This window comes from Callionymus lyra, chromosome 6 (genome assembly GCF_982586985.1).
Source record: "Callionymus lyra chromosome 6, fCalLyr1.hap1.1, whole genome shotgun sequence".
Taxonomy (NCBI): Eukaryota; Metazoa; Chordata; class Actinopteri; order Syngnathiformes; family Callionymidae; genus Callionymus; species Callionymus lyra.
This window is the reverse complement of record NC_141823.1, coordinates 20,085,433-20,110,959: the sequence shown is the minus strand read 5'-3', so window position 1 is coordinate 20,110,959 and position 25,527 is coordinate 20,085,433. Positions and strand designations below refer to the sequence as shown.

At 38.3% G+C, this 25,527-nt stretch overlaps 2 protein-coding genes and 1 long non-coding RNA gene across 3 annotated transcripts in view; 2 read left to right on the top strand and 1 right to left on the bottom strand.

Annotated features, from left to right (window-relative positions):
- Nucleotides 1–5,819, bottom strand: part of ngfrb (nerve growth factor receptor b) — a 28,938-nt gene extending 23,119 nt beyond the window's left edge. The window contains exon 1 of the mRNA XM_087794107.1: nucleotides 5,604–5,819. Coding sequence (XP_087650233.1) covers nucleotides 5,604–5,648 — 45 coding nt within the window. The 5' untranslated portion in view covers nucleotides 5,649–5,819. The remainder of the gene's footprint in view (nucleotides 1–5,603) is intronic.
- Nucleotides 5,820–10,733: 4,914 nt separating this feature from the next.
- On the top strand, nucleotides 10,734–22,414 carry slc4a1b (solute carrier family 4 member 1b (Diego blood group)). Its single transcript, XM_087794106.1, has 17 exons — nucleotides 10,734–10,813; nucleotides 13,572–13,759; nucleotides 14,049–14,184; nucleotides 15,833–15,905; nucleotides 16,133–16,175; nucleotides 16,248–16,432; nucleotides 17,302–17,512; nucleotides 17,580–17,783; nucleotides 17,857–18,005; nucleotides 19,406–19,600; nucleotides 19,676–19,924; nucleotides 20,550–20,639; nucleotides 20,698–20,864; nucleotides 20,923–21,164; nucleotides 21,535–21,704; nucleotides 21,787–21,960; nucleotides 22,024–22,414. Exons 2-17 carry the CDS (start codon nucleotides 13,603–13,605, stop codon nucleotides 22,102–22,104), a joined length of 2,526 nt encoding a protein of 841 aa, XP_087650232.1. The 5' UTR covers nucleotides 10,734–10,813; nucleotides 13,572–13,602; the 3' UTR covers nucleotides 22,105–22,414.
- Nucleotides 22,415–23,537: 1,123 nt separating this feature from the next.
- LOC148077444 (uncharacterized) lies at nucleotides 23,538–24,860 on the top strand. The gene is made up of 5 exons (XR_015711465.1): nucleotides 23,538–23,680; nucleotides 23,743–23,918; nucleotides 24,055–24,120; nucleotides 24,346–24,410; nucleotides 24,493–24,860. It is a non-coding gene; the product is annotated as an uncharacterized LOC148077444 (long non-coding RNA).
- The last annotated feature ends 667 nt before the right edge of the window (nucleotides 24,861–25,527 follow it).

Here is a 25,527-nt window from a genome sequence, read left to right as displayed (position 1 = left end):
AGATCTTCTGTGTCTTTTGTTCTTACAGGAAGTTAAGGAACTAATAACAAGAACCAAAGGCATTAAAGCAGCACTATGTAAGATAAAACTCAATTGTTTCTGGTTCCCTCTACAGTCAGATGAGTGAATTTGTATTCTCATGATTCTAGAGCCTCAAAGTCCACATGTGTGTTTGTTTATAACACAAAAAAAAGACTCTTGTCGTGGGTTTTCTCTTCTTGGAAGAGCTTTTATCGCAGTAGAATCAATGCAACTGCAGTTAATAATAACATTTTACATAGTTGTGCTTAAAATACTCCATAAACAATTTAAAAATGCCTTGATATTACTGTTCATGCTGCACCTACTCCATACCAACTTCTTGGAAAAGGGTTCTGTAGCTCTTATTATCATGGTAATTACAGGCAACCGTACTGTTAGATGAAACACTCTCTGATCCATCCAAAAATGAGTGACACTTTGAAGCGGTTAACAGAGAATTTTGACTCCTGGTTGCACAATCTGCTCTTTATAATGCATTTGACTAGTGATTCAATCAATCATGCTGTCACTCCAAGCGTGGGAAACAAATTGCTCTCATAAAATAAAATAGTTATTATTCCATTAATTTTCACTCCATATTCCGTCTCTTGTGGATTCGTTCAAATCCTCCTACCTCTCCCTGAATTATTACCACTGAGAGTCATTTTGTGAAGAACGAACGAGGAACAATCCGAGCTGCTGTTCGTATCCTAATGATGAGTTACGGGAGAACATTGCTGACATCACGATGAGCCGCCACAGAGCAATTACGTCCCTTGCTCTCAGTAACCACTTATTACCAATCAGAACCTCATTCGTTCCGCTCTGGCACCGAAACAACTCATCATTTCAGCGAGTGTTTAGCGAAGTGTGAGCCTTAATCACAGACAAGCCTCTCATGAGCCACATCAGAAGGAAACACATGACTACACGAGCAAACACAGAGCCAGCGGAACAAGGTTGAGACTCCTGCACAGATGTTCAGTGTCTGGAGTGGGATTGAGATGCTTGAAACCTGCCGGTGAGCATCTGACTCCTTTGATATTTTTGCACGATAAATCGCTCTGTGTCTTTTGCCACAGATCATTAAACGTTCAGACCGGCATCACTAAAAGTGACTTTTCCATAAAAGCAGGTTGACCTTTTTTACATCTAAACCTCAGGTGGCTACTGAACTTAGACGCTAAGAGAACATGACTCCTGACATCACCATGTCAAAATACGCTCTTTTCAATTTCGTCTTTATGGGTTTCAAACAAACATTTTATTCATGAATAACATTTAGGAGGTGCCGATGATGGACTGTCTCTAATAGAAGTTCAATCCACTTTCACGTGAAGTGTTGGTTCATGTTCTGGAAGGAAGTGTAGATTGGTCTCCACCACTGTCACGACTCCTTCTCACCGCAGCTGATTTGTAAGAATGAACTAAAGAATCCAGTGGTCCAGACCACTCTACCACACAAGCCCCCTTTCCTGTTGACATTTCCCAGGTTTATTTAAGGTGATAGAGTTAATCTCTCCACTGGAAGTCTTGAATTCTTCATCCAGAACTGAATGTTCAGAGAGAAAGATCTCTGGGCGAGCACCCAGGAAAATGATTATCACTTTATGTAGTTATATTGTAATATGTCGTTCTCCTTCAATCATGAGGTTATATCTGAAGACTTTCAATTTCTCTAAAACTTGAATGATAGTTTGTGGTATTGGTTGTGAAAAACATTTTTGTACAATCTCAGTTTTTAAGATTTTTAAACAGTCTATAATACTTCATCCAAGGTAGGTAGCTAGGTAGGTGGGTAGGTAGGTGGGTGGGTAGGTGGGTAGGTGGATGGGTAGGTGGCTAAGTGGGTAGGTGGATAGGTGGGTAGGTATGTGGGTGGGTGGGTAGGTAGGTAGGTAGGTAGGTAGGTAGGTAGGTAGGTAGGTAGGTAGGTAGGTAGGTAGGTAGGTAGGTAGGTAGGTAGGTAGGTAGGTAGGTAGGTAGGTAGGTAGGTAGGTAGGTCGGTCGGTAGGGATGTAGGTCGGTAGGTGGGTAGGTCGGTAGCTAGGTAGGTCGCTAGGTCTGTAGGTGGGTAGGTAGGTAGGTAGATAGGTAGGAAGGTAGGTGGGTAGGTAGGTAGGTAGGTCGGTAGCTAGGTAGGTCGCTAGGTCTGTAGGTCTGTAGGTAGGTAGGTAGATAGGTAGGAAGGTAGGTGGGTAGGTAGGTAGGTGTGTATGTAGGTGTGTAGGTAGGTTGGTAGGTAGGAAGGTTGGAACAAGGATCAAGGATCTTTGTCACTTGAAATCGCAAACTCTTCTTCCAAAACAATATTTTTGACTATCCTCCAAGAAAATCTGACACTCATGTACGCAACAGAAATTCTCTGATGAACTTTTGACTTTCACAGATAGTCGGTGGCACCAATGAACTCATTAAAATAATCGCTTGTTTAGGCAATAATCACTTCAGGTTTGGGGAGGACAAACTTCTATCAACCTTCAGGGAGTGCGAGCGTTCGTGGAATGCCAAAAAGAGACAAGCTCTCAGATCTTCAAATGTCCCCTCGGGCAGCCGTCAGCTGGAGTGAAATCTAAGTGCACATTAACACTTCGGTCTTTTAATAGAATTTCAACATACTGTATCTTGTGATTTTTTTTTTTAAAGGTTGAAAAAAAAAATTTGCTTTGCCTCATCATTGTGATTTTCTTTTGTTGTAAAACCCAAAAATTGCAAATATGATGAAAAAAAAGGAGCGGAATTAGTTTTCTCAATGATAAACAGATTAATAATGTTAAAAAACATTATTTTGGGAGATAAAGATAAGTCTAACCTGCTTTTACAGGTTGAGTTTATTACTTTATTACTTAGTGTACGTGAAGATTGCACCAAATATAGTAACTGAAGGTGAAAAATATCAACATATATATGTTTCATAGACTTCAATATCATGTGAAAATAAAGGACACTATTTTAATATATTTAATACTAATTGATAAATCAACATTTAGTTTAATATAACTTTTACATTAATTTGAAATCTTTGACTTTTCAGTGTGTTTTCTTCAGAAAGAACAATTTACTGTAAAAGTAAAAAAATAGTATCCAAACAAATATGACAATAAATGTTCATTCTATTAGACTGGATTGCTGTCCAGGATAAACCCTACATCCCTGGCTTTCTAGGGAAACTGACAGAGAGTGAACTACTGTATGACCCAGATTGTATAAATTATTTTCATAGTTAATTTAACCCCAATATAATAAATGATGTACAGTCTGTGCCATTGCAAACTACTGACACAAGTGCACAATCAAACATTCTAGATTAGACTTAGATTTGCTCTAAGTTGTTTCCACATAGATTGTTACAAGTAAGTGTATATAGTACAAACTATATAATTCCATTTACGTTAGTAAAAGGCTTTTAAATTGTTATTCTAGGTAACACTTTGTACCTGGGGTAGATTACAGGAATGGAAAACAAACATCCAGCTTTCGATGACCTTAATGTGTTCCGCATTGACACGCTCGCACAACACGGTACACAACCAGCCTTCAGAAATGAATGAAACATGTCAACTCGTCCGTCCTCGGCTCCCTCTGAGCCGCACGCTCGTATCACGCACACACACCCACTGACACGTATGCATTTAAATGCATGCGCAAAACAACCACACATGTGACCAAACCTGTCTCGCTGACACTTTGAAAATACTTCAGGTTCCAGCGTTTTACTCTTTTTTTTTTGTTGGATCTCGTCTAAAGTTGAGGAACTGGTAGGACGCTAAAGATCTCAGTTGTGGTACGAAATCCTTTCTATGGATTCATGATTGTTTCATAAGGTTGTTTCTAGAGTTCAGGGACTGTTCGACCATGTTGAGGCAGCACTTTTCAGACCTGAAGCTGCTGCTCCAGCAGATGCAGAGCAGCACATCTGGACACTTCTGAGCTGGCCCCGGTCCTCCTAATGCCTCAGTCAATTTTCAGTCCGAGCCACTTAACCCCTGGACCTCAGCTGTCAGCGCTGGTTAGGCCATTAGAGTTCCACTGGAGCTCATTTGAATCCACGGCCCGGGTCCCTTTACTGCCGCGGTGGCAATGACATGAGCGCTAATGCCTTCCTAAAACATGCTGAATCATCATTAGATCCAGGCTGGAGCAAAGGAAAGGGGAGGATGGGTCAGTAGGTTATCAATATTGCATCAGAGAGATAATGCAGGGCCATCAGTGTATCAGCGAAGCTCTCTCATCCTTGACTTCACTGTCCTCCAGCCAGAACCTTGGATCACAAGACGAGATTTCTCCTTCCAAGAACATATCATCAGATGAATTCTTGAGGTTTCCCAGATTATCCGCAACAACTGCAAATGAACTTTGATATTTTTTCCAACGCACAAGAAACAACTCATGCGCTCAAAATCACGACGCCCCGAAATATGGCTCACATTAAGTCAAGTACACAAAGGGAGTTACTGTGTCAACACCAACGTTTCCCCACTTCCCTCCCCGCTGACTGAGGGGGTCCTAACACATTCAGAATCTCTTGCATCTGGTCCCGGGTGTTTGCCGTGGTGTGTTCTCGGCCACATTTTGCCTGGATCGCTTCCAAATCCACACAACATCTTAAAAAGATACCCCAAAACCACTGCAGCCTGTTCCTTTTAACATCTAGGCTCTACTCCAAGTGTCTGTTGAACGTGTGTGCTCATGAAAAAAATAACTTGTCAGCTGTACCCTTGATTTATTGCCTTTTGTCCTACTTTTTGTTGTACCAGGGAAAGTTGTGTAACGATTAGATGTTCGACGATCGTTCTTAATTGAACCCACGGTCCTCTATTGTCGTCTCCAGTGATGTTAACAAGGCAGGTTCCAGCAGGATTTGTGTTTCCGATCTATCTAAGACCGTGTAAATCCACCGAGCACACTACTACGGAGAAGGATTCCCCGACATCTGTTATCACATGGTTAATTGACGGGCGCCCTCCGTCGCCCCCTTTCTCTCTCTCTCTTTCTCGTAGGCCACTGCAGCACATTGTCCTGCAGGGCCACATGTAAGTGAGAAGGGTGGAACTACAGAGGCGGTCACAGGAGATAAAGAGTCTGGAGCTTGAATGGCTGCGACACACATCGAAAAACCCTGATTTACACCGTCCTGGTAAAGACATGGCAGGTGCAAAAGATAAGGATGTAGTGACACAATGATTCATTCACAATTATCAGATGGTATTTTAATATTGAATGGGGGGGAGGGGGAGAAAAAAAGAGTGGCACCATGTATCATCTTGCTGCTAGGCAAAATATTTCTAAGAACTGTAATAATGGCTCCAGGGGAAACTTGTCATCACGTGTTAATATGTTTTACATTCTTTATTGCTTGTACTTAAATGACTTGTTTATAAATAAACAGTCATGCGACTGGCGTGATGTATAAAGTGAACAAGTAATGAACATTTTTTAAAAAGAAGAAATTGTTTACTTTAAAAAAATGTTTTTACTACATTTACAGTTTCATTCTTCCAGAGTAAGCAGGTGTAACAGCGTCATTCTAAAGGCAAAATAAAAGTTTCTATCCCTGATATGTCATGATAAAAAGTACATACCAGTCCGAGAAGCGCCAGAAAGATCATCCTGTTTGCCCTCTGCATCTTCACCTCTCAGATGTGTCGGAGTAATGAAACCAACTCCGCGGACATCGCAGCGTTTCCACGCGCAAGTCTCTCCCGAGTATTTAACAGTGACTCTCTCCGCCCGGCTGTCAGAAATCCTTCGGGGGTGAAGCCCTGCTGACTCTGGTCCACATCAGATGCTGGACTCGGATCGAGACTCTGAGGTCTTCTGGACTCAGGATGACAGCGTTGCTGCTCCAAGCCAGGAGGAAGCTGCGCCTTGTCCACGCCCACAACACGCACATTCTGGCTCCACACGCAACAACACTCGAGTGCGTCACGCTCGTGTAGGAAGACACTGGCATGCAAACAATAGTAGTATTAATAGTTTTTGATAAAGAAGGAGTCTGTTTGTGTTATTTCATAATCCTTTAATCCTTCAATATGTGATTCTAATTTGTTGGATGAACTTTGCGGATGATGGACACACGAATGAAATGGATGGATCAATAGATCAACTTTTGAGATAACTGAAGGGAATAAATGTAAATGAGAAATATTTTGTTAAAGTTGCTGCAACTACCCCTCAAAATAGTGAAAGATGATGGATGGACAGATACCATAGAATTATGAATGCATCAAGAGATAACTGGCAGTTGGGTTGATGGGTTAAAAATATGTAAAGATTAGATTAAGAGATAACTGACTGTTGGGTTGGTGGGTTAAAAAGATGTAAAGATTAGGTTAGGTAGAACTTTATTGATCCCTCAGGAGGTAACCTTTGGGAAATTGTTTTTTTTTTCCAACTAGACAAAGCTCAACAAGGACATATTTCAGCATCTAGAAGACCCTTGAAGAAAGAAAATAGCTCCAGATGTGTGTTAATAGATGATTGGAAAGAATACAAGGTGGAGTCAATGGATGGATGGATATTGAAATTAGGTGTAAAAAAAACAAATAGGCATTTATTGAGTATTAAGTCCCCATCCTTCACCCTCAATCCTGTCTAGATCGATGGATCATTGGCAGACAGACAGACAGACAGACAGACAGACAGACAGACAGACAGACAGACAGACAGACAGACAGGCAGACAGACAGACAGACAGACAGACAGACAGACTTCCGTGTGAAGCACCGGCGGCATTGGACTGATATAAACTTTCACAGGACGCCGTGTTCTGTTTGGATCATGACTCCACAAGCCAGTTTAATGCGCTCTGGAAAAGAGAAGTGTATTAAAGGTTGATTACATTTGTTTGGCAGGTTTATTAGTGTCTCAGGTTCCGTCTGCGCCCAGTCACGTCGTTTTGTTTGGCTTTTTGAAATACGATGTTTATGTTTTATTTTGTTTCTTTCTCTTCTTCGGGTAGACTGTTTCTATCTTTGTTTTTTTTTCTCAATGGAAATATTTTCCCTTCAAAGAGACCGGACATGTTCTTGTTAGGAGCTAAACCAAAATGAAGATGGTGAACAGAGACGGAACTGAACAGTCACGAGACAGACAGAACGATACATCAGATCAATAAAGTGCAGATGATGTCGTCTCATGAGAGGAGGCGGGTCGTTGCCATCTGGCCTGTCTTTAGTCCACTCTTTTTTTCTAGAATTATCTTCAAATGAACCGTTATGATGGTCATGCTGCTGACCACTTTATTGTCACTGATCGTGTTGTTCAACTTGTTTATTTTATTGCATCAACTGCCCTCTTGTTGTCCTGAATCCTTACGCAGCAGAAAAGCGCCTCAGGCCTCGACCGCTCCGAACACAACATGATATCACTCTCATCTCAATTACTGCTGCAAGTGCTCTCACAGGCATTTAAGGGTTTGCTTGATCATGTGAGGCCTCAACGTCTTTTGCACCGCATTACAAAGATCAGGCAAAGATACAATACTGATGTTTAAGATTTAAGAAATCAAAAGATACAAAAAAAAAAGCTTCTTGTTGTCAAAGCATCGATCACCTGGAACCAAAGTGTCTTTTGTTCGGAACTTGAGATGGGTCATTGAAAACCATGGACCACCCAACATCTGTTCTCTTACAAATGACAGATGAATTGGAGAGTCTGTCCTGTGGCATAAAATGTCAGTCAAGCCACTCAAGAGCCTTCTGTCTCTGCAGAGAATAAAATATACTCCAAACAATATCCCAACCCTCTTTTTTAACAAGTAAATTTTTAGATTTAACCGTTTTTTTTTGTTTTTTTTATTCCTGACTCTACATTAAGCTCAATTATGACCACTTGCAACGACTACATGACCCAGCGTAAACGAATCAGCGTCCGATGAACTTGGTTTTATAAACGATATCAACTGTATTGATGAGTCAAGCACATCCTCTCACGGCTCTCTGTTTCTCTATCTTTGTGTTGATGCATTATTTATCTGCCCATCACTTCCTCTTTCCTCCCCCTCACTGCCACATGTCCCTCGACGTCCCCGGTCATTATGTGGTAACCATAAATCACCCTTACATTAGTTCACTTACATGTGATCTTCCGCCGCCAAATGAAGATCTGTAGCGTCCCTCACTTGTTATTGTGAGGGAAGAACTCCTGGAGCGACTGGATAGCAATCTATCGGTCAACTCTGACCTAATCCTAATGATTTGTACGTGGTTTGTGTGTGAAGTGGAATGAGCCGTCATCTATTCTTGAACCAAGTCATTTGACGATTTCGGTGAAAAGTGTTTACTGCTATTATTTGTAGACTGTTTCTGAACAGACGGTCGCATTGATCAATTTTGGGCAAGCACAACACAAACGTGAGCCTGAGGCTAACAAATGTCATCACAGTCTGTTACAGCCTGTTAAAGGTTCTGAAACCAAGAGGAAAAACTTCACGATCAATAGAATAGATTTATTGTCTGATGCGCAGGAGGATCTTATTTTAACTGACCTCAGTTCAATGGTACTCTATTCAACTGGCACCATCGAAAATCTTTCATACTCACTGATCCCTAATAAATCATCAACTAAAAAAAACATGTTCCTACATGGATTTAATGTGTAGCAAACACACTATTTCTGGCATTTCTGGAATGTTCAGGAGGGAGTATTTAGGATATTGACATTAACAATGCAAAAACACTGTATCTCAGAGTTATATACATCAAAAACAAATGTAAAATTAATTTATTCTGGTCACTGTTCAATCTGTGCTCAAAAGAAATCATTTAAAAATAAACAATCTTAGATAGGGGGGCTGTACTGTAAAGTCTTTGGTATTTGTTTCTGCTTTTATTCAAGCTTCAAAACGCCTTTGTAAATATACCAATGTGTGTTTGAAACACTTCATGTGTTAAAAATAAAGATATACATGTGTTTGACTGGACAATGTACGTATGTATGGCCTTTGTCTAATTCAATGCTGCCCTCTAGCGAGAAGATCAAGTAAACGACGCAATCGCCCTAATCCTGTACGAGCGAAAGATTAAAAAACAAGATAGTTTAAAGTTTAAACATCGTTCAAAACTAAATGTTCAAACTTTAAACATAATCTGAAGATCATTTAAAATATTTTGTTATTTTTCACATTGCTACGTTTGTTCAGTGATGTGTTTACAACCACCCAAATCATTTGTTTAACTTTTACATGTTGTTTACTATGTGATATTACAGAAAACTTTATCAACTAATTTCCACCCGTCCATCATCCAACGCTTCTTCGAGGTCGCGGGGGCAGCATTACATATCTTCATGACCATAAACTGAGTGTGATTCCAATGCCACACATGAATTATGCTTCTTTGCTTGAAACATGTTAACAAATTGGGAAAGAAATAAGAATAAATAGTTGTTCCTGCTGACCTGACACCGTGCCTTGAACATACTCAGGGTTAAGCTGAGCGTGTGTGTGCAGGTCATTATGGGAGCGGGGAGGGCTGCCATGTTTATTGATGCTACAGATAAGGTAGATCTAGTGTGATTGTTTTCCAAACTATCCCGGGGAGGTGAAGAGAAAATACCACAGCTGAACACTGATCCAGAGCAGATCAGCTCAACCAAGAGTAACAATTGTGACACAATTTCAACTTCATCCTGCTGCTTGTATGCTTTATTTTCTTACAAGAGCTTGGATTGTTGCAGTGCATTATTGACCTTCATTTGTCATCCCTGCTCTAGTTTCTTAATGTGTCAAAGTCTGGTTTGGGGGAAAAAAACACCTAGTTTCACATTGACCTGCTATGCATGTTGATATTATTACTATTTTTTCTCATTTATTTTCTCATTTTAGGAATCACAGCACAGGTTTCAAGGCTAAGTTGGCCTTGTAAGTCAACTGGAGTTGTGTAGAGTTCTAGGAAGACGTTTCAAATCCCATCCCGGAAGTTTCTTCAGTTCCAAGTGAGCTGAAGTTAGGAGCCAGTATCAATGTGTGGGTTGAAACCCATCAGGCCCCTGTAGAGAGATCTGAAGAGTCTTGAACTCCCACCTGTACATCCATCCATCCATCCATCCATCCATCCACGTATTACCTTATGGGGGGCTGAAGCCCATCCCAGTTGGAAAGAATGCTAGTCCGTCGCAGGAAACACAAAGTAATACAGCCATTCACAAACACACACACACACACACACTCTTACCTACGGACAGTACATTGCTGTCTTCAAAACAGTGTCGTGTGTCCTTCAGGTGGAGATGGACGACCGAGTCCTTGCTATTCATACATCAAGACATGGGGAGTGTATTATATTTTTATACCAATTTAAAGGATTAAGCATACATGACGGATCTTGTTAGGACATTTCAACGTCTCGACGTCTTCTTTCCACCGACTAGGTTCTTCCATTCGAGCTGGGAGAAGAGAACACGGTGGCGTCTGCTTCAAGGCTGGATGAGTGACGACCCTGATGATGTTGAAGGTGAGCTGTCCGGCTGGACGGTGAAATCCAAGCCTCTGTTGACGTCCAAACACAGACATTAAATGTGATAAGATGCTGGTTGGATAATATGACGGCACATGCAGAGACAATGTATTTACTATCAATATTATGGGTGACACTCAGATGAAAGCCTGTGTAGGAAAGGGAATGAATTCAGATTGAGAAGGTGGGTGGACGATGGGGGGGGGTGGGGGGGGGGTACCACCCACCGTCTAGCAACATGCATATACACATGCAGCTTTAAAAAGCAGGACGTAAGGTCGAAGAATTTGGTCATCTTGGGGTCAGTTGTCTGTCACCAGCGTCCGCAGCAGGAGGTAAGTACGCCTTAACAATTGAAATGAGGCAGATACAATAAATGAATGATACTTCTAAGAAGAAGTACTTGTGATGATCATTTAAATTCTTATTTGTAAATAATTCAACTATATCATTGTCAATGTTCTCTAGCTCTGGATTATTGATAATAATTATTTAAGTTTATGGATACAAACAGCAAAAAAAGGAATACGACTAAAATACAAACACCACAAGTGTTGAAGTTTTCGGATAATTATTTGGGATTTATATATTTCTCTGCGGGGTTCCTTAGTGAGACGTTGAAGAAATGTCACTAAATCAGATCATCATCTGTCTTCTGTCTGAGCTCAAATTTCAGAATACCCTCATGCCTCCACTTAAATGTATGACTCTGGAACATGAATAAAAGTGTTATAATACCCAGCAATATAATCAGAGTTTTGTTTAAACCCAGGATTATTTTACTCAGACAAATACTTTATGAACACTAGAAGAGTTCAGAGTGCTTAAATTAAGAAATAAGTATTTCTTATATATCTGCATGGCCCTAAATAAATATCAAATAAAGTTCAAGCAATTTAAATTCTGGATTATTTGAATAATATTTTCTTTCTTTTGTCCGTGGAAGTTTAGTGATGCATTAGAACCGAAATCCTTATGTACACACTGCACCGAATTGTAACTTCATTTTGAACATGTTTTAAAATAGCAATTCCACTAAAACCCCTAATATTGGATTCAATATCATGATATTTTATTATTTAATTATGTTTATTTCCGTGAGTCAATTCCACTGAAAAAAGTAAAAATTAGGCTCAGATTCAGATTTGTTTATACGTTCGGTCGAGCTGTGTTTAGGAAATATTTCATTGTGTTGCTACAGTCAACCACTTCCACAAGACTCAGAGTTATATTGCAAATGATGCAGTGTGTTGTATAAACGTTTGTATCAACTCAGAATTAATAGAGCTTTAACACTAATCCACACTCTTTAACCACAAACACGCCAGACATTTGGTGCATTATTAGCTGAGCTCATATATTTGTATTTAAAATAATGTCTATAAACACATTTAATATAAATTACTTACTTACTTAATATGGGACTTTGTATATTGCCATGTCACTTTTTATTTCATTGTTTGGCACTTTTTTTGCTGTTCCTTTAAACCATAATTAATCAATCAATTCACTAAAAATAACTAATTTTTTTTGTTAATACAAATATGTGCGTCATTTAAAGTTAACTCATTTCCAGGTCTCTTTGAGAATAAGTGAACAGAAGAAGGCCGTGTAACTATAGACCAGGTCACATAAAGTTATATCTCTATTTGCTACGTGATGCGCACACGCGCCTCCTCACAGCAGGCACGCGACACATGTTGACATTCCAAACATCAAGCGGATGAGAGTTGACTTCATGTTTACCTTGCTGACACACAGAGTCACCTGGAGACCGCATATTCACTTCTAGTTGATCCGTGTCCGCAGGACTGCACTGATCCATTGACTTTATGTGATGTTACAACACGACCTGCGTGACCTGACCGCAAGGTGTGCGTTAGCCTGGTGGTGACATCGGTGTACTGCAGCTATATTCATAGTTTAAAAAGAAAAGTAAATTGATAACAATTGAACAACTGAATATGAAAGAACAATAATAAAACAACGAGTTATTGAGATGATTGAGGGTTAAAATGGTAACGAAAAACAATAAATACAATTTTGAAAAAAGTAAAACTCAATATACGACTGAAAGATTTATGCTTTAAGGTAAGGTAAAACTTTATTGATCCCTCAGGAGGTCTCCTTCGAGAAATTGTTTTTTCCAATAGCCACAGAAAATACAGCAATTTTTCATAAAAAATAAATCAAAATAAAATAAGAACAAGAACAAAGAGAAATAAAGAGAAGACGATACAATCTAAGTCTTAAGATAAAGATAAAGAACATAGATCAAAGAAAAATAACAAAGACAATGGATACAAAGACTTACATAGAACAGAACATCCAGATACTTTTGCTTTTGCTTTGTCCTACTTAAAGAAAGCGTGAATCTATTTTTTTTTAATATATAGTTAGTTCTGCAATAAACAATCAGAGATACAGGATGGTCTAATACTCAATTTAAAAAATATTGTTGTAAAGGCACTGCACTATCAAAGACGAAACATTTATATTCTGTATAGATACTACAAATGTAAAAAATAATATATTTTTTTATTTTTTGTATCGACCGCCAAGAATGGGCAGCCAAGCATTAAGAATCATTAAAAATAGTACATTTAATTAGTGCACCAGTTGGAAGGAGATGGGAAAAAAATGCAGATTTTTTGGAGTAAACAGTTGTAATTGTAACATTTGTGGCATTTATCGTCTGCTAAAGAGCAGCTCTAAATGTTGAGAATGATAGCTTGCAGACTATTTTTGGGTTGAAGTGGTGGGTGGATGTTTCCAGAGTCAAAAAGTGAAGAAAGGGCCTCAAGATTTTAGCTACATAATATCTTTATTAACTTCAGTAATGCTTGCTTTATAGTCTGTCTTGTACGGTGACCTTAAGTGTTGTGAAACGTAAATTAAAATAAAATATATCATTATTATTATTATTACTCCAGGATATTGTTTACATCACCACAATAATAATAAACCTGATTATTTCCCAAGATATTCAGGCTGGTAAACACATCACTGACTAACTCTTCTAGAGGATGTTGAAGCACTTCAGCCCCCAGAGTTTCACGCTCCGTCAGGATGTGAAGCATGTCTCTCCTGTAGTCTCCAGGTGCCTGTGGAACTGAGAGCGGTGATGACGGACAGCAAGCAGGAGGCCTACTGGCAGGAAACCGGCCGATGGCAAGGCTACGAGGAGAGCTTCGACCCCCAGGCCGGCGTCTGGGGGTCCTCGCCCATCTCCTACCTCACCTTCAAGAGCCTCATCCAGCTGCGGCGCACCATGAACACAGGTGAGTCAGACCTTCTTTGCTCACTCGTGTTCAGAGGTGGAGCAGCTTGTAATGATTATAATCATTTAAGTGGCCATTTCCATCATTTTATTCTTTTTAAAATTGCTCTCTGTTTGTGGTGTCTGTGCGGAATAATCACTGTTTTGACATGTAGGTTATGATTTCAGTCGAGATATAAACACGAATCAAGATTCTTCCACCCTGATTTAAAGTTGCACAAATAAAGTCAAGCTTCATTCTCGTCCCAGTCAACCCAGAACTATGTTTTTTAACATGCTTTTGCTCCAAGGTGTGACTATTTTCGACTGTGAGGAGAAGACCCTGGCTAGCATCGCTGAGAAGGTGGTCGGTCAGATGATTAGCAAGAAGCAGATCAGGCCGGAAGATAAACAGGGAGTCCTGAATTCCCTCCTCCAGACCCACAGGTACGTCTGCTTGAATTTGATGATTCACATTTAACTGATGCGAGAACTGCAGTTGATCCTATAAATATAGAGTATATTTATTTTTTCTGACCACCAAACCAACTTTGCTGCATGAAACCTTTAATAAAAAGTTTCAAAAACAGCGTGTTGACATAAAATAACTGTTTAATAATCCCAATAATCAGATATATGCTTTCTTTTTTATTTTATTTCCTTTTATTGATTTTATTTGTTGATGAGTAGTTAAACAACCACAAAATACAAAACATAATAAAATAATAATATAAAAAATAATAACAATACAAACATAAATTAATAAATCCATAGTATAAACCCCTTAAATATGTGTATACATGAGTACATATTTGCTGACTGTTTTAGTTAGTGGTGAAGAATATAACATAACCAGTCTTCCAGGCCTGGTTAACAAAAATAATAAATTCATGAGCAGAAAAAGAAAACAAGTATACCACTAAATGAGAAGAAAATATTATAATAGTTGAACCTTGGTAAACCCATTCTAACTATTCATTTACTTTTGTTGTTGGTTGGAGAAAAGAAAAGAAAGATTTCCTATTTTAACCATTCGTATCATTATCAATGCTAAAAACTGTAATAACAAGTAATGTGTTCATACCAGTTACGACTAATAAAACATTGTATGTCCATGTTAATCAAAATTAAATAAAAATGTGTATTTATAAATAATACGATAATTAATAACTACTGTTTGGCAAATCATAAAAAAATTAATAATATTCTTTTTTTAAACCTATTGATATTTGGCTTCGGTTAATCCCGTTTTATTCATTTAAACACTTCAATAAAACATTCGCTTGATCAATAAATGCTTTAATGTATGAAGTTTAAAAGCCTGTTCATGAATTAAATATCATTGGTTTACTGCATCATGTAGAAACAAAATAAAGAACAATAAAATAGAAGAAAATGAAATTCAATATTTTTGCAGAATCTATCACACATCTATAAAATCTCAATGTCATTTTTTACGATATTTGTGGTCTTTAATGAAAAAGAAAGCGAGTTCATTCTCACTAGTAAATAAAATAAAAACGCTATTAAAGCAGCTGCTTTTATCTTCTTGTTTAGTAAATGGTAATGAAAATATCAGTGAGATGTTTTTGCTTTTATCTACCAACAACATTGTTCCAAATATCATCAGGGATAATTCTTTAAAAAAACTAAAAACAAATTGACGCATGTAGCATTGATGCTAGAAACTTAGCACTGTTAGCTTGACTGCCAATGTCAAAATGTGCCTCCCTGCAAATGGCTAGCGTTGGAAGTCAAATAATGTCTTTGTAAGTATCAAAAATAGAAGCTTAAGTAAGTAAGTAAGTAAGTAATTAGTTTTTATAGAACGCTTTTCAAGACCAGGGTCACAAAGCGATTAAACAATGATGTTTGTTTTTGATTAATGTACCATGTGATGTTAATCAATGGTATTGTTAGCTAATTGTATTTACTCGAAATACATGCAAGATTACACTTTGAGTATCTAGCTAATGCCAAGATACTGCGATGATCTATTTGTTTGTTCGGCTGCAGACACACACATTGTCTGCTTGAACTCGGGTTGATTAGTTGTCTTCGAATCTCGTCTCAAAACAAAACTTTCACTTTCCAGCCAATCGGGCGACCCGGAGAGTCAGAGTCTGACGGCAGGGGTGGACCTGAAGAGGTTCTCTGTAAATGAGAGGGTAAGTTCTGCCACTGATGAGATCATCAAGTGAGTGTTATCCTCCTGATAACATGAACGGCTCTGACACTGCTAGACCCGGAGAGAGGAGAGACTTCTGTGTCACTCTGACCAGCAATGGATTCTGAACTTTTTCACTCTCAGGATTTATTTTAAATGATATAACTTATTAAAAGAGAATCTCCTCGTGTAAATGATCTGCTACTCATATGTTATTGATCTCTTCAGAGGGATGAGACTGATCGGGTCGAGGCTTCCATGGTGCTAGTCGGTGAGACACTTTTATTTATTTATTATCCATGTTAATTTGAGAGACTGTGTTTAAATTCTGTCTTCAATCCAGGAGCGTTGGACTTCCTGGAAAAGCCGACTGTTGCATTTGTGCGTTTAAAAGAAGCAGTGGTGCTCGACTCTGCCTTGGAAACTCCGGTGCCGGTGCGCTTCATTTTTGTTCTGATTGGTCCCAGTAAGACTGACATGGACTACCACGAAACTGGGCGAGCGATGGCAGCACTAATGGCGGATAAAGTAAGTCAGCAATTATCTATCTGGAGTTTATAATCCATGCGTTTGTGTCTTCTCGTTAAGACTATTGTAACAGTTTATTTTCGTGTCTAAACAAGAAGGATCTGTCTCGCCTGCAGTTGATATAAAACTCTGCAGCGAGAATTCTGACTCGCTCTAGTAGAAGAACTCACATTTCTCTGATCCTTAAAACTCTTCACTGGCTGCCAGTTTCTTTCAGGATCAACTTCAAAATGCTGTTTCTTACTTTCAGAGCTCCTCCTTACATTAGTGATTTGATCCAGCCTTACACCCCAGCTCGGGCTCTTAGGTCTGTGGATCAGAATCTACTGATTGTTGCTTGCACACGGTTCAGGACCAGAGGAGAGAAATACTTCCAAGCTGTTGCTGGAACGATCTTCCTCTCCCTCTGTGTTTGATGGATCTACTGACTCCTTCAAGACATAACTGAAGACATTTTTAATTCGTGCAGGCTTTTCCTTGATTTTTTGAGACTCCTGTGTTTTTTCTCGGTGGTGTCTTGACCTTTTAAGTATATATTTTATTGGGTATTGTTTTGATTGTTTAAGAACTTTGTGACCATGGACTAGACAAGCATTTACAAATATTACTTACTTAATTACTTACAATTTCAACATTGTAGTAGAGAGAGTTTTGCTTAAACCTTTTTTAAATTATGACACTTCTTAAAAGTGGCTTTTTAAACCACTAATCGCATAAGAAAACAGTCATGGAATCTGCCACATTGTGGTCACCTGGGATCTTTGGTCATTTCTACAGAAGTAGCAAGAAGACAGACATAGTTTATGAAGGTTTCTGACAACAAAGGACTGGGATGAAAGAATAAAACCTCAATTCTTTCTCTTCATCAGGTTTTCAATCAGGCAGCATTTCAGGCCAAAAGTGCAAAAGATCTGACCGACGCAGTGGTCGATTTCATGGACTGCAGCATCGTGATCCCACCTACCGAGATCCAGAATGAAGCCATGCTCAGCTCCATCATCAATTTCCAGAAAAAGCTGCTGCATGACAGACTAAAGTCCAAGGAGCCTGTCGTCCAGCAGGACGGCAAGAAGCGCAAAGGTAGAGGGTTTCTAGTGGAAGCTAAAGCTAGTTCAGAACATTAACTCTCACTCACGGTTACCGCCAGTTTCCATCTCCACTGGGCCCCCACCCGAGGACCCCCTCGCTCGGACTGGTCGGCCCTTCGGTGGGATGATTCGAGACATGAAGAGGCGCTATCAGCACTACAAAAGTGACATCAGCGACGCTCTCAACGCCCAGGTCCTGGCCGCCATCATCTTCATCTATTTTGCTGCCCTGTCACCCGCTATCACCTTTGGTGGATTACTAGGTGTGTATTAGTGTCACCTCGATTGTTTACAGTCTCTATTGTGTGAAACTCTGATTGATTTTTATTTCTCCAGCTGATAAGGTGGAAAACATGATGGGAGTTCCAGAGCTGCTCATCTCCACCAGCATCCAGGGCATCATCTTCTGCTTTGTGGCAGCTCAACCAGTGCTGGTCATCGGTTTCTCTGGACCTCTGCTGGTGTTTGAGGAGGCCTTTTATGCTGTGAGTTGATCCATGTTTGTTGATAAAGTACACAACATACTATGGATCTAGGAAGTTAATAGAACCTCATTGTAAGGCTTGTAACAATTTGACTTATTTATGACTTTATCTGCCAACAAACTTTATATATGATCAGTGTTATGCAAATATGAAGGTTAATTGGATTCAAATTATTAAAACAAACCATAAAATATATCTCATATTTTATTTTTAATATACATGGTATTGATTTAGTCTGTGTGTACATACTTCATTAATGTATAACAATATACATTTAAAAAAAAAGATACATTTAAATAAATTAGAGTTAGTATTTATTTTGCCATACTTGCTTTAAAGCTCATCCATTTAATACTAATAATTGCTAAATGATGAAAATGCTGAAAAGATCTTGAGAATTTAGAAATATCTCAAGTAGTAAAAAAAGGTCTTGAGAAGTTAATAAAGATCTTGAGAATTTAGAAATATCTAGAGTAGTTAAAAAAAGATAATGAGAAGTTAAAAAAGATCATGAGAAGTTAAAAAAGATCATGAGATGTCGAGAAAGATCTCGAGAAGTAAAAAAAAGATCTTGAAAATTTAGAAAAATCTTGAGTAGTTAAAAAGATATTGAGAAGATAATAAAGATCATGAGAAGTTAAACAATATATTGAGTAGTTAATAAAGATCTTGAAAAGTTAATAAAGATCTTGAGTAGTTAATAAAGATCATGAGAAGTTAATAAAGATCATGAGAAGTTAAAAAAGATCATGAGATGTCGAGAAAGATCTTGAGAAGTTAAAAAAGATCTTGAAAATTAAGAAATATCTCGAGTAGTTAAAAAGATATTGAGAAGATAATAAAGATCATGAGAAGTTAAAAAAGATCTTGAGAAGTTAAAAAAGATCTTGAAAATTAAGAAATATCTCGAGTAGTTAAAAAGATATTGAGAAGATAATAAAGATCATGAGAAGATAATAAAGATCATGAGAAGTTAAAAAAGATCTTGAAAATTTAGAAATATCTCGAGTAGTTAAAAATTGAGAAGATAATAAAGATCATGAGAAGTTAATAAAGATCTTGAGAAGTTAATAAAGATAATGAGATGTTGAAAAAGATCTTGAGAAGTTAAAACAAATATTGAGATCACTAAAAAAAACATCTTGATATTAAAAAAAACTAAGTACAGCAAAATATGGTTGGTTGTTGAGAGAAGAGAGTGAGAAGTTATTACTAATAACTATTGCATAACTGAGAGACAAGTCTTGTCAGATTTCACGCAATTCCAACGACAGTCTACGGAGGCTTTCAGCAGCAAAAAATAAAAAGATCTCGAGAAGTGGTTTGGCTGAAAAGATCTCAAAAAGTCAACTTCATTTTACTGATTATGAAGATAATTCTCTGTTTTGTTTTTTTTTAAGTTCTGCAAGTCGCAGGAAATAGAATACATCGTAGGGAGAGTGTGGGTCGGAGTGTGGCTGGTGGTCATTGTCATCATCATTGTCGCCTGTGAGGGCAGCTTCCTTGTGCGCTTCATCTCACGCTTCACCCAAGAGATCTTCTCCATCCTCATCTCCCTCATTTTCATCTACGAAACCTTCGCCAAACTGGGGAGGGTAAATCATTCGTCGTCCATCTCACGCCTTTTTACATTCTACGTCACTTCAGCTTACCCTTTGTGTTCCCCCCAGACCTTCAAGGCCCACCCACTCTCTCTTAACTATGATCATCTGAATAGCAGCGTGGAAAATCCCTGGCAGCCAAGAGTGGAAGAGACAGTCATTTTCAACAACGCCACAGGCAACACCACCGTCATCATAAACACCATCAGTCCGCCGTATCCCAACACGGCTCTGCTCTCCATGTGTCTCATGCTGGGTTGCTTCTTCATCGCCTTCTTCCTGCGGCAGTTCAAAAATGGAACTTTTCTCCCAGGAAAGGTCAGTCAAATATTATCACTCTAACCTCTACGGTAAATATTGGTATTTAAAATCAACAACATTTTTAAATTGAAACGTTTGTGTGAAAGTGTAACACCAGAAAACCTTCACTTAAAGCAACACTAAGTAGCATTTTGTTTTACTGTTAATGTTGTGAGGGATCGACAAGCTGAAGGAAAGAAGGGGTGAAATAATTGGGCCTTAATATAAAAGGAAAACAAAAAACCTGACTAGCAAATATAGCAAAAGGATTACGTGTAAGTTAATCCTATTTTGATTTATGATTATGAAATGTACTAAATACAATACATTTGTACAATGCATTTGATTTTTAAATATCATATCAATCAACAATTTTATAAATAAAAAATATGTTTTGGTATTATCAAATTATTTTGAGGAAAAAGTAAGTGTTGAAATGGTTAAAATAAGTAGAAGACAAAATGGGGTTACTGTGTTTCTTACTAACTAAACAAAAGCCTCTATCACGGTTTATAAACAAATTGGAAATGACAAAATGTAGTTCCACTTTTCTCACACTAGGTGGAGCAAGAAACAAATCTTTTCAATCTTTCCCACTAGGGCTTTAATACCAAAAACAAATGGTTCACTAAATATCTTACAGTTGCGGCGCATGATGGGGGACTTCGGCGTGCCTATTGCTATCTTCCTCATGGTTGTTTTGGACTACAGCGTCAACGACACCTACACTCAGGTACTGTCCTTTCAATGATCGAATTCCTGGACCAAACACATCACTTCACCTTCTGCAGAAACTGGTGGTCCCTAAAGGCCTGATGGTGTCCAACCCTGCCGTGAGAGGCTGGCTCATCAACCCCTTTGGAGAGCACCAGGCATTCCCGGTGTGGATGATGTTTGCCTGCTGCGTTCCTGCTCTTCTCGTCTTCATTCTCATCTTTTTGGAATCTCAGATCACAACGTAAGACAGTTGCGTGTCCACTGTTCACCCGTCATTGACTCCTCTGATCTTCCACCAGCCTGATCATAAGTAAACCAGAGCGCAAGATGGTCAAAGGCTCGGGCTTCCACTTTGACCTGCTGGTTTTAGTGGGCATGGGAGGTCTGAGCGCCATATTCGGGGTCCCCTGGCTCAGTGCTGCCACCGTGCGGTCGGTCACTCATGCCAACGCCTTGACCGTCATGAGCAAGGGGCCCAAGCCTGCGATCGAAAAGGTGATGGAGCAGAGGATCAGTGGCATCGTGGTGGCGCTGTTGGTCGGTACGTTGTCTTCTTATTAAGTTGGTGTTCATCTATCGATGAGATGTAACCCTGGCAGAATATCAACGACTAAATCGAAACCTTTGTTGCTACCTTTGCTACTGTTGTATTCATACATACTTCCTGTTTGGTTTATTGTTTTTTAAGTAATAATAATTTTAAAGTCTGACTGGCTCTGATTTAGGAGACAAACGTTAAGTTTTTAGAGTCCCAGAAACTCATAAGAAAAACAATGTATTAATTAAATATGTCTAATAAATGTGTATCAAATCTAGATAACAATATACTTAAAATATATTTTTTTAAATTACAATTCTATCTCCATTTGTTGCAACATTAAAACTCATTACACCGAATTGATCATTTTCAGGTCTTTCCATTCTGATGGAGCCGATCCTGAAGATGATTCCAATGTCCGCCCTGTTCGGGATCTTCCTCTACATGGGGGTGACGTCACTCAATGGCATCCAGCTGTGGGATCGAATGCTGCTCCTGCTTATCCCAAAGAAATATCATCCGAATGAACCGTACGCCACCAGAGTAAGAGCCTCTTTTGTGGACATTATGACTCGCAGAACTACTACTCAGCACGTTTTTAAACGACCGAATGTTGTGGCCGCAGGTGAGCACGGGGAGGATGCACCTGTTCACCGCCATTCAGATCGTCTGCCTCGCCGTTCTGTGGATCGTGAAATCCAGTCCCGTGTCTCTCGCACTTCCCTTCATCCTCATCCTCACCATCCCTCTACGTATGTTCATGACTGGGCGTCTCTTTACAGAGCTGGAAATTAAATGTGTAAGTAGTTGGTCACAGAGCTGTCAGTCAAATGATTCAATTGGATTTTTTTTCTTTTTTCAGTTGGATGCTGATGACGCTAAAGTGACATTTGAGGAAGAGCCTGGTCAGGACGTATACTGTGAATCGCAGATGCCACTCTAGAAATACAAATATGGCAGCAAGATTATTGCCATGCATTTTATTTTATTTTATTTATGTTTTCATAAAATGAAAGTCCAGCTGTGCCTTTAAACCCCAAAGCAATGTTTCCCCATTGGTGCCAAAGTTAATATAAAATCCACATGACTGTGTCAAAAATAGGGATTTGGACACACTCTGGATTTTTAATGGTTGACTGAATAAACACTGAATGTAAACCTATAATATATTATGATTGATGGTAGTTTGGATATCCATGAACATCAAACTCTTCAGACATGAGAAATAAAGTGAAGATATGAAAGCAAAAACAAAAGGATGTAATGTTTGTAATGTCTTGTGGATTCCACGTTGTGATGATGCCTCTTTCTTCAAGAAAGAAAGGAAGAAAACTACATACAACACATGATCAAAATACCACATTCATTCTATTTTATCACTCCAAACTCACATCAGACTATATATACATGCATATAATAAACTTCTCTTTAAAATAAAGAAGGTCAGGCTTGATTAAATATACCTAATAAGGAAACACGAGGATGGAAGAAGAGATGGGAAAAGAACTATGGGTGATGGTGGAAATAAAGATTATAAAGACTTGTAAAGAGAGAGAAAAACACTTTCAAAGTAACATAAGAAATATCAACACAACCGGACATCTGACGCACATGTTACACCAAGCTTCTTGATAGGATTTGTTTAAATATATCAAACAAAAAGAGTTAAACGCATCACAAATGGACTCTTTAAAGATATAAATGTCATTTATTAACGTTTTATGGTTTGTTTTGCTGCAATAAACAAAAACATCCACACAAATACATATTGATTTGATAGAGTCAACATCTCTAACTCAACAGTTTTATTCTAGCTGGAGTTGGTCTTACTGTCCACGTAACACAGCAGCTCTTGCTGTCAGACAATTGGAACTGCAGTGACAGTCAATGTTAAATTAGGTTAGTAGATTACTTTTTATGGGACAGTTTATTTTATTTTATTGAGGTGTGGACTTTGTTTTTCGAATTTTATTGTTTTTTTTCATATAAAAATGATTTAAATGCTTAAGTAGAAGAATGTGAATCAGAATTACAATGATTTGTAAAAAGGAACCTCAAGTAGCTTTTCCCATTTATGCAAATTTGATCATCCATGAGATCATAAAAAGAACCATTTGAAAAATATATTTTTTCCTTTTTGAACAAAGTACACACGAGTTAATCAATTCCCAAAATATGTAATAAAACATCTGTGTGATAATCATACCCTTAATATTATGGTAGATGTCAGATATTTAGTTTTAAATCGTGTTAGGAGCTTGTAAAAAAAATGTCATCCATCCAGCCCTACACACTCCACGCCGGTAGGGGACGCTAAAGTACATGCAAAAAAATGGTTTCCATTGGTCGGTGTCGATTGGTTTGTTGTGCAGGTCGAACCCGCCCACCTGCTACGGAAGCCGTGGTATCACATGTGTTTGTATATGAAGTGGCTTGAGTTTGACTGATGGAAAAGTAAACGATCAGTGTTTTATTTAAGTTGAATCCTCGAGTGTTTCTAATGGGGACAAAAACACCAGGTGAGTAAACTTGACTGTCGTCCAATGAAAGCCAGATTTTACAGATGTTTTATTTGCTTCAGAATGGTCCGACAAGGATACACACAGACTTTTCTTGGGCATTAAAGCCAACATCTGTCCAGAAGACGAAATGAAAGCGTTTCACAATGGAATGAAGATGATCGACTGGAAACTAGTGGCGTTTCCTCCTTATTCCGCGGCAGAGTGTAAACATAAGTGGACTTTTGTTGCACGAAAGGTGAGTCAACAACTGATCCATTCCTGCACAAGCTGTGTTGTGTTTTGTGGATTCTTTGCTGTTGAAACTGTTTCTTCTTCATAGTGTCTGGGTACACATATATTACATTTTTGGTGCTTTGTTTGTTTGTAAATAGATGCGAAAAGCCCGAAACCTTAAAGAGGTAACAGAAGAAGCAAAGGATGGACTTGCAAAAGCAAATGTGAGTACATTCTTAGTCCCCCTTTTTAAACAAACTACATGTTGTTGCTGTGCTGTGTTTTTTAATGTACATTATTTCTTATATTTAATGCATGCATTAATGTATTTTGGTTAGGTTTTGAATGTTTGCATTTTTTTTCAACACATTTATGTGACGTAAATAAAACATGAAATGGCAGATTTGTTTTCCATCTCAAATTGAATTGTTTTGTTGAATGTTTTTTAGCCTCTCTATTGGAAAAAACACAAGTTGCTATTACAAGAACACCAGAAAAAAGTTGCAAATCTCAGGTAAATTTTAAAAAAAGAAAGCGTACATTAAAATGGTTTGCAGGCTTATACGGTCAGTCTTATAAATGTTTTTGTTTCACAGAGATGAAATTCATCAAGCTTCCTGCAGTGAGAAGGGATCCGAGAAGACTCCTGAATAAGAACGTCCAGCACTGTCCATTTTCCTAAAACAACGTTTTCTAAGTTAATTTAAAATACACATAAGTGTTTCAAAAATCCAAATGGTAGTTTGGATTTCTTTGAACATCAAACTCTTCAGACATGAGAAATGAACTGAAGATATGGAAAGAAAAGGATTCAAATGTTTGTAATGTCTTTGGATTCCACGTTATGATGCCTCTTTCCTGAAGAAAGAAAGATCTGCTGACAACAAATGTTCAAAGTAGCAGATTTATTCTAGCAGATAATGTATGTATAAAGCTATAAATGAGTAAATAAACATCAATGTGAAATTTGGTGTTAATTCATTTCAAATATATATATATATATTTTATATAGAAGGCAGCCATATGTTTGAATCAGACCTAACATATAGCCGAGTGATTGTGATATAGAAAGAGTGAAGTGTGACAGAGGTTCAGCAAAACAAGTAAAAATAATAATTATTTTCTTTAAACATTTTTCTTCTTATTCTTTATTTCTATAATGTAAAGTCTTCACACTCCATCATTCTGAACCAAACGTTATCTTTTTTTTTTTTTGCTGTGTTAGTATATATAGTGAATATATGGATGTTTGGTTGCTTTCGGTGGATCATTGGTAGTTTCATTGTTGCTAGACATTTACCGGTCATCTGTGTCTCTCTGGACAACTTCTGGTGTTTGAGGTGATTATTTTTAAAAGCAACATAAACATATACGTTATTAAAAGCTGCACTTTTCTTGAAACTGACAAAATATGCAGTATATATGTATTTCCATAAATATCTTGCTCTGGGAGCAGATCACACTTGACAGATCCAGGGTGATGAAGTTTGGTCCATCCTGAGGTCACACCTTTCGTGAGGAGGTACCCTGGAAAGAAATATGAATCTGAATCTGCAGTGCATAGAAATAATAAAGCAGGGTGCTGACCCCCTTTCCCAGGCAGATTCACAACATTTATATATATATACTGT

Coding starts and splice junctions, on each gene's coding strand:
- slc4a1b (XM_087794106.1), top strand. CDS start 13,603: ATGACGGACAGCAAGCAGGAGGCCTACTGGCAGGAAACCGGCCGATGG. Junction 17,784..17,856: donor CACCTTTGGTGGATTACTAG/GTGTGTATTAGT, acceptor TTATTTCTCCAG/CTGATAAGGTGGAAAACATG. Junction 18,006..19,405: donor TTGAGGAGGCCTTTTATGCT/GTGAGTTGATCC, acceptor TTTTTTTTTAAG/TTCTGCAAGTCGCAGGAAAT.